The 10,096-nt window shown below is 37.8% G+C and overlaps 1 protein-coding gene across 1 annotated transcript in view; it reads left to right on the top strand.

The window, feature by feature from the left end:
- Window positions 1–1,831: 1,831 nt before the first annotated feature.
- LOC140143035 (uncharacterized) overlaps window positions 1,832–10,096 on the top strand; it is a 131,812-nt gene continuing 123,547 nt past the window's right edge. Inside the window, exons 1-2 of the mRNA XM_072165077.1 lie at window positions 1,832–2,015; window positions 2,751–3,857. Of these exons, the coding sequence (XP_072021178.1) occupies window positions 1,832–2,015; window positions 2,751–3,857 (1,291 nt within the window). The remainder of the gene's footprint in view (window positions 2,016–2,750; window positions 3,858–10,096) is intronic.

The following is a 10,096-nucleotide window of genomic DNA, read 5'->3' as shown; positions in this document are numbered from 1 at the left end:
TCAATATCTGACGACCCCCCTGAAAACCCCATGTCCCGATGTCACGCACCGAATTTTAGTGATTTTGTAGTATTTTTGTGAGCAAGTGTGGGAAGTGAAAATTACCACTGACTGGGGTAAATATCATGTCTAAGAAGGTTTAAATGCTTAAAACCACTTCTAAAGTCAATATTATGGAATAATTCAAAACTTTGTGTCAAAAAATTGCTGTCCCTTGGTTTTGCATCATTGCCGTCACATTGGCATCAAAACGACTGGAGGTGAAGACCAAATATCAGAGGTCAATAATTTGACCCTGTGCGCTGCCTTTTACAGACAACGAAAAACATCAACCCGAATAGGTGCACATTGGCACTCTTTTCCTGCCAATTTTGAGGGTATCTTCAAGTATATCTGTGCATACCTTTATTCAACATCATCTCCAAACGTTTCTGATCAATTTGATAGAAGTCTTATTGTTGAAATTTTCCGGAAAATAATGATGGTTGAATATGTCCCACAAGCTGTTGTGGTGATATGTAACACGTGGGTAAGATTAACCCTGCTATTAATCGTAAGCAATGTCTGAACCATCATCTCCGCTACATCAGTTGGCGTCACAATTTGCCGTGGCGGAGATGATTCTCTATAGGAATTCGTGTAGAAATATCATCTCCGTCACATCACCATCATCTCCATCACATCACCGGATCTTGAGATACAGCGAAGTCCAGTTTAGTTTATCAGAAAATGCTTACCAATTCTAGACCTTCTCATCTGTATGAATTTAATTTTCAAGTAGTGTGAAAACATTACTGAAATCAAATGTCTGTGACGGAGATGATTCTCTATAGGAATTTGTGTAGAAATATCATCTCCGTCACATCACTATCATCTCCATCACAGCATTGTCATCTCCATCACAATTGTTGTTGACCTTTATTGGACCTTTGACCCAGACAACATGGAATTTACTATTTGGAAATGTAATTAATATTGTATGTGTTTACTATGTCAATAGAAATTTATTTAGTTATTTCAAGCAAAATTATGAATATACTTAAGTTTGTATAAAAAATACTAACAGACATGACATTTTCCGTACAGCCTGCTTCTCATTGTCCCAACTAAATGACGAAAGTACAAAATCATATTTTTTTTTAAATGAAAAAAGCACACATGAATCAAGCAACTTACAAGTTATCCATAAAACTCATTATTAAGAGTTTTAACAATTTTTTTGTCCTTATTTCCTTTTTGGCCTAAATGTGACGGAGATGATGCTCACCTGGCACAACCTGCAGATTACGCCCTCTATAATATAGAGGCGCCCTAAAGATTGCGCCAAATATTGTTTTCATGCACTAGAGACTTACATCCTTACAGATATGTAAATGAAACATTTTTATAATCATTTTCAAATTCATATTTGCCTATCTTCAAATAGTACACCTTTTCAGAGAAATACCCAAGTGTGTATATCCATAGACAACCACTCTCTCTAGGAGAGTGGTTGTCTTTGTGTGTCGGGGATTTTTCATCTAAAAATATCCCTACTTGTGTTCGTCATCGCTCAGGTTTCCATCAACTAAGTGATTGTTCCAGTGTTTTTATTCATCTTGAACCGTGTATTTTGATAAAACACGGTTTGTAAGTAGTGTGTGAACTTGTTTAACTTTTGCTACTTGTGTTGATTTTTAAAAATGGCGTCACCCATAGGATCGACGATGCAGTGTTAAAGCATTGATGCAGGTCGGTTTGTAGCGAACTAGTACTGCTGGGTTGGCTTACCTGTCCCCACCGATGTTAGCTACCTGTTTTCTACCATTTACACTGACTACCCATCATCTCAATGCTGCTAGCTACCTTGTATTTAATCATCAAAATACTTTTGCTTGGTACTAATAAACAGGGCTTAGGTCTCTATGACCTACCAGAACCTGTTGGTTACAGTAGTGGTTTAGATATTGATGTCCAGCCTTCATGGCCTTCTGGGCCATTCAGAGGCTCAATTACCCTCTTTGGTATTGCATTAGGTACATTCATTGATCACTATGCTCAGTTTGCGTATCACCAGTCATGGCACTCAGTTTCACTCCAAGAGAGTTCAACGTCCTTATTATTAGTGAAACTGGCTCACGCATGATACACTCCAACATACGTAAGACAAATGTTACAAACATTGACAGTAGAGCAAAACTCAGTTTGTCCTATCTGTGCATTCTGCTTATTGTTAATGTTCACGATACCGAGGTCAACCCCGGGCCCTATAAGCCCAAGTACCCATGTCAGTTGTGTCAATTAGCTTGCAAGTGGGGCCAGAGAGGCGTCCAGTGTGATACCTGTAATGGATGGTATCATGCCGATTGCATGAACATGGTTTGACTTATCAAGAGGTTGACCATTCCTGCTTTGTGTGCATTTGCCACTCATGTGGTAATCCCAATTACTCGTCCTACAGCTTATCCGCTAGTAGTCCCATTGAGCTGTCAAACAGCTTTAGCAGTATTGGTTCAGTTCAGGGACCAGATGAGTTTCAGCCTACACAAACATCTTCACCGTTCAAAATACATGTAGACGCAAACCCAACAAATCAAACAAACATTTTGGCTCACTTAGAGTATTGGTTGTAAACTGCCAGAGTGCTAAAGCCAAAAAAGAGTCTTTAGCCACATGCATTGACACCCACAAACCCCATGTCGTCATCGGGTCCGAGTCGTAGCTAAATAGCAACATAGCCACCAGCGAAGTCTTTCCATCCAACTTCACAGCCTTCCGCAAGGATCGTAATACAAAGAATGGTCGTGGAGGAGTATTCATCGCCCTCAGAAGTGACCTCATTGGCACTCAGGTGACAGACCTTGATAGCGATTGTGAATCCATCTGGGTGAGCGTTCAGCTTGCTAAGTGTAAGAACATCCTCCTTGGGGCGTTTTATCAGCCTCCAAATACGCCTCATACAAGGTTCATAGACCAGCTGGAGTTGTCATTATCTCGCATGAAGTTGGACAAAGGAACTGTTGTCTGCTTAGCTGGAGACTTTAATTTTCCTGACATCCTTTGGGATACTCTTTCCTTGAAAAAAGGAGCTAAGTACCCAAATGTCTCCAGAAGGTTCATAGAGATCATCCAGGACCACTCGTTGGAGCAACTATTTACTGAACCCACTAGAGGACGCAACATACTGGACCTTTTCCTTACCACCCACCCCACTCTTGTCAACAAAGTTACAATGACGCCTGGAATCAGCGACCATGACGGCATACCAATGATCGACCTCAGCACCAAACCAAAAGTTAACAGACCTCCACCAAGAAAGATCTACCAATTCCACAAAGCCAACAACGAAAGCATCAAGCAAGACCTTAGGAACCTGACTGAGACTATGACCAACCGTGACAACTCTGAGACTACATCCACCAGCCTATGGAACAAATTCAAAGATGGTGTCTTTAAAGCGATGGACGATCATATTCCAACCAAGATCATCAAGAAGAGAGACCAAACACCATGGATAAACTCCACTGTTAGGAGTGGCTTACGCCGCAAACAACGCGCGTATAACCGGGCTAGAGATTCCAACAAAGACTGCGACTGGGAGAAGTTTAGAACAGTTAGGAAGGAAGTCCAGAAAGACACCAAAAGGGCTTATTGGAGTTACGTCCGCAACACCTGCCTCGAATCTCCAAAGCATTTCTGGGGTTTTATCAAACGGCTGAAGAATGACACTTGTGGCATCCAAAGCCTCAGAGAGAACGGGAAGCTCTTTTCAGATAGTACCACCAAGGCTAACATCCTAAACAGGCAGTTTGAGTCGGTTTTCACCGAGGAAGAGTCCATGTCCAAGATCGATGACCCTGATGCATCATCATATCCAGGTATGCCAGGCTTCAACATTGACGATAATTTTGCCTTTTTGGACACTAAAATGCATTTGATCCTTAATTTTGTTTCAACTGAGTCTTAAATTAACAAGCACAATAAGGTGGGTACCAAAATTATATACCGTTGACCAACTTTTGAAGAAATTTGTCAAATATCTGACCTTTGCAAATCGTTAAGTGTGTATATCCATAGACAGACAATATGTATATTTACGGCTTTCCATAAAGATCGGGTAACAGTACGTAAAAGTGGTGTATTCGTGGCGCTCAGAAACGACTTGATCGGTACACACCAAATAGAACTCTACATCAATGACCTTCCTCTCAACATCACATCAACAGTTAGGTTATTTGCAGACGACTGTGTACTATATAGACCCATCAAAAACGACACAGACGCTAGACAACTTCGACACTTAAACCACATGGCAAAATAACTGGCAGATGACATTCAATACAGAAAAATGCTACACCTTGAAAATATCCCGTGCAAGACAGCGTAAACAACATAAATACACACTGGGCAATGCAACATAATTACTTGGGTATTGAGATCTCTAGTGACCTCAGGTGGTCGAATCACATCAACAAAATCACTGCTAGAGCTAGTAGGGTCCTTGGATTTGTGAGGAGAAATCTCCATTCTTGCCCATGTGACCTTAGAGCCACAGCTTTCAAGACTCTAGTATGCCCACACGTGGAGTATTGCTCTACGGTGTGGGATCCCTACACTAAGGATCTGGTAGACCAAATTGAACATAAACATAGAGGATACAAATATATTCAAGGAAACCCTGGCTAGCTAAAGACGTGGACTAATTATATTCTTGCACACACCATATCTTCTCGGTTGGCTTCGAATGAGAAGCGTTGAGAATATTCTTCAGATTCAGATATGGTGTGAGCCAGTCCTTAATAAACATAGGTATGGCGTATATAGGACTGGTGAGCGAGTCTATGAATATACTAAAATTATTAAATATCATAAAGTTGCGATGACCAGCACGAAACACTCTCAGTCTGCGATTTCCACTGGTATCTCTGGTTACAAAGTCTGAGCTGTGAGCAACAAAAGAAAAAAGGACACACACACGCACGCATGTGTGAAACAAATAATAAACCCCCGGATGAACGCTATTTCTAAGAAGAATGTTTATTCAATTCAGTTCTATCAAACCTGGAATTCATTTGTTGCTGAACAAATTCATTAAACTTCTTGGCTCCAATCATTTCATAAAGAGTGTAGCCTTTATTTTAAAAACAGTATGTCCATTATATTGGGGCTGTCCATTAATTGGTAGACAATCATCAAATCTGAGGATCCGACGTCTACAGTTATGTATCAGATCACTTAGTTGTATAAAGATATTACCAATACAGGGGCCAAGCATTATTAATTGGTGATGAATCCACAGTCCAGTAGCATATACACGAACGCAGGGTTACGCGTATTTATCAAGTTATTTGGCACGAAAGAGTGGTGTCCGAGCGATTTTACAAACCAGATTATAAAAAATTTGGAGCCGATTTCAACAGCACCAGGAATAGCGGATCATCATCACTAAATGACACTCATACCGACACACGCAATTTGTGCACTTAGGGTGTTTTTATAATGTCTCTCCTTATTTAGGGACAAATTTCAAACCAATTCCTCACTTGTTTTTTTTTATAATGTCTCTCCTTATTTAGGGACAGATTTCAAACCAATTCATCACTTAGGGTGTTTTTATAATGTCTCTCCTTGTTTAGAAACTTTAGGGACAAATTTCAAACCAATTCCTCACTTACAATCAACGAAAAATATCTTGGAACGCTTGCGTGTAAATAACGGAAAACTGTCACCCCCTCTCCCCCGTGCAATGTTGAGAAATACCAAAGTCTTCAGCGGTTTCCCAATGTGTTCCAACATTGATTGATGGGGAGAGGGAAGGTAAATCATTGTTGTAGATGTCATGCTTGTTCCCAGGCAAAATATACGTCATTTCCATGATCATATGAAATTCTGCACAGAATTTCGACAGAGTGTACCAAGCGTTCCAAGGACTTTTTTCGTAGATTGTCTCTGCCGAATGCAAAATATTTCATCTAAATTTCGTTTTTGTCTCATAACTCAAAAACAGAATGTCGTATGAGCTTCTCATTGCACATGATTTGAGAGTGGATTATATGCTTTGGAATCATAACAAAATTGTTCATAAAGAAATTGGTTTCTTTAGGAAGTGGTCACTGCAATCACCCACTATGCTAAAATAATGTTTTACGAGCAAAGCGAAAGGAAAACAAATTTACCCATGGCGAGAAATGGACGATCCCTATTGTGTTTGTCGATCCGGGTATGGTCATGCTAGCTCCATGCTGTGTGTTGTGGTGTTGGCATGGGGATCAATAGGTGACATCGATTTTGTAAACATCTACATGTAGTGCGCGATCGAGTTTGTGAGTCATTTATGAATGTCTCTCCATCAAGTAAACATCGGAAAGAAATTTCCCCACCCACCACTCCCAATAAGGGTATGGGGGCAATGAAAAGTATATATTAGTGAACACATAATTAAGAGTGATAATTCACTCTCATGAAGTAAAGGGAATAGAGAGAACAGCTCAATAACAAACAAAGGAAATGTATTATGATATGTCAATTATGTTGCATTAGCATGATTATTTATAATTGTCCTTAGGTGATATAAGGGCTTAAATCAGCACATGCGAAGAGGGAATCCTTTACAGAAATAGCTGCAAGTAAAGTAGTGAGGACATTATCGTTAAATGTTATATAAATTATGTTATTGCAATATAGAGAAATACTGGATAAGCAGAAAGTCTCAATAGATCAGGAGTACAAGCAAAATGGTACAAATTTTCAGAATGTTATTTTAAATTAACCAGCCTGTAAGTTCCAAATGTGTTTATCACAGATGCCATAGGTAACAGAGAGAAAGGCTTTCAGAGATCTTCAAATAAGCACAAGATCTTCAAAGATAAGGGTCACAATATAATATTGTTCCCCCTTCTATAAATTATATATATATCAGTTCTAGAAAATGGAGAGCTGTCATTAATCAGTACATGTTAAAAGAGTTATATGTGCAAAAATTTGGTTGTTGCTCGAGTATAGTACATTAGTAATTGTTGAAGATTGGGATTTTAGATATTCTTTTTGTAAATTATAATGATACACATGCACAGGTAGACGAGTAAGTCACAATAATCCTTTTATCCATTGTAACCTTCAGGTCAATTACACACCTGTTGGTGGAATCCCAGGGAACAGCCACCCTCGGAGATCTTGTATTGTATGCACCAGTAGTATATATACCTTGTGTGGGTCTCAGCCATGATATGTTATGTTAATCAACGGTTTCAGAGTTGTACACTCGGGAATTTAATTCTAGGGGGGTAGGTCTACCCTAGGATAGGTTTTGATCTGATTTCAATAGTACAAAGTGTAACACTTTACTCCAGTCGCGGTCACTGGGGTAAGGGGAATTCGATGGCGGCTGTCGTGTTCCAAATGTGTCCAATAACGTTTTCTCTATGAGAATATTATATATTTTGTTAATTTTATTTCGGCTGAGATCAAAGGTAATTGGTGTGAATTCTGAAACAAATTCAAACGCTCAATAAAAGGCAACTTGATGGAGTGCCATCCATGATTAGCAAAATCTTTGTGTCCTTGTCCTTTTTGGCTTTCTCGGTCTGAGGGTAATACACACATTTCGCAATTATAGCTCTAAACTGCTCTAAAATGTCGTTTTTGTCCCATAACTCAAAAACAGAATGTTGTATGATCTTCATATTTCACAGGATTTGGAAGTAGACCATGTACTTAGGAATCATAATACAATTGTTGATAAAGAAATTGGTTGGTTCAGGGAGTGGACACTGAAACACCCCATACCCTAACATACACACATTTAATGAAATTTTTATGCTATATCTTAAAACCGAGAAATCGTATCACGGCTCTAAGCTGCATGATTCCGAGTTGTTTAATTTATTTTTGAAATTAATATTTAAAGTTCACCTTCATAGCACTTGTCAGATAGGTGAACGACCGTACAAAACAGAAAAATGAGTTTTAATTAAATACTAAAACCGCACGTATGTTTAGATTGTAATGAAGTCAATAATAAACTATGACTATCTTCAGTAGATAGCATTAACTTGTTTTTGACATGATGTAACAACTATCTTCAGCAGATTTGTGCTTCACATTTTTGTGTATTGGGTGTGTGTATAATGTGGGGGTGTGTGCGTGCGAGGTGTTGGGCGTGTGATGTATGTTGGGTAGGGCGGAGGGAGTTTGTAGGACTATTATAAGATCACATTTAAATCGGAAAGTATTTCATTTGGGGGCTTTTGGGAAAGAAAGAAAGAAATAATTAAATTAATTAATCAAACATAGAGAAAGAAAGGAAGAAAGAAAGACAGAAAAATAAATCAAAATGTATACTTCATGTATTTATAATAAACAAATATTTTCACCGGGTTCACCGTCGCAAATAATAAATGAAACATAAAAAGTAATCCCGCCTGGGAATCGAACCCAGGACCTCATGTTTACAAGACCTATGCCTTAACCACTCAGCCACGTGAGCTTCGTGATTAAGCTGCTTGCAATTTGAACCTATAAGCGGTCACCTCAAACTTTTTCCACGTTCATGTTTTTATTTATTTCAAATGTCTTTCGTTTATTCATTCATTCATTCATTCATTCATTCATTCATTCATTCATTCATTCATTCATTTTTCTTTCCTTTCTTTATTTTTTCTTTCTTTCCTTTTTTTTCTTTCTTTCCTTTTTTCTTTCTTTCTTTCTTTCTTTCTTTCTTTCTGTCTTTCTTTCTTTCTTTCTTTCTTTCTTTCTTTCTTTCTTTTTAATACAAAGAAAGAAAAAAGAATCATTGAAAATAATGAATGGATAATTTAGCAATGATTCACGCAATTAAAACACGAATAGTCAAAGGGCGTAAAGTGTAAACCCATAATGGTAATCTGTAATGGTAAACTGCTGCATTGAATAGCGTGCATACTGAGCAGTTTGCCCTGCATTGATATTAATATATACGTATAGATATTTATTTCAATTCAAAATGGCAAACTGTTAACAAATGTCATAAATGCGATCAATTTGTCATTCCTTTTGTATTCAAACATTCTCAATTGGTATAGCCAAGGTAAACGAACGTCACGCTCCATGAGATGCGGCCTAAAAACCATAAAATGTCGATTTTGGACCATTTTGTCATTATGGTAAACTGATCCACTTTGCCATTTTGCACTATGCAGCTTTACACTTTCCCCGATACCTGACTACTATAAAAGACCAAAACTGATTACTTCGATTGCGAAATGGCAGCGTGGCTTAACGGCTTAGTCCTTCGACTGGTAATCTTTTGACTATTGATTGATGCGAATGGTTCGAGTCCCCGTGGTGGTCGATTTTTTTTCTTTAAGTGTATTCAATTGTTGTTTTCTTTTTTTTTTTTTTTCTCACCACAAAAGCGTATTTTATTATAAATAATATTCAGAAATGAGTTGTTTCAAATTGTTATATCACAATCTTTCTGATTCGTTCGGATAAGCCTATACTCAGCAAACGCAAGTTTTACAGAAAAGATTTACATGTTGGGTTATATTATAAAGGGTACAGAACGTTTTAATAAAATTCAAAAACATTTTGGAAAACATGCTGCAAAACATTGTAATATTTTTTTAAAACTATATTTGTAGTGTTTTTGAATTATGAGACAGAAACGAGATTTTAGTCATAATTACGAAATGTGTGTAATATAGCATAGGAGGTGATTTCAGTGACCATTCCCTAAATAATCCAACATCTTTATCAACAATTTTATTGTGATTCAAAGGGATATTATATACTCCCAAATCGTGTGCAATATGAAGCTCATACAACATTTTGTTTTTAAGTTATGGGACAAAAATGACATTTTAGAGCAGTTTAGAGCCATAATTTACGAAACATGTGTTGTTTAGCATAAGGGATGGTTTCAGTGACCACTCCCTAAATAAACCAATTTCTTTATTAACAATTTTGTTATGATTTCAAAGCATATAATCCACTCTCAAATCCGAAAAAACAAAATTTAGATGAAATATTGTGCATTCGGTAGAGACAATCAACGAAAAATGTCTTGGAACGCTTGCGTGTAAATAACTGAAAACTGTCACCCCCTCTCCCCCGTGCAATGTTGAGAAATACCAAAGTC

Source organism: Amphiura filiformis, chromosome 20 (assembly GCF_039555335.1).
Source record: "Amphiura filiformis chromosome 20, Afil_fr2py, whole genome shotgun sequence".
NCBI classification, from domain to species: Eukaryota; Metazoa; Echinodermata; class Ophiuroidea; order Amphilepidida; family Amphiuridae; genus Amphiura; species Amphiura filiformis.
Note: the sequence above shows the minus strand (reverse complement) of the source record. Positions and strands in the feature narration are given on the sequence as shown.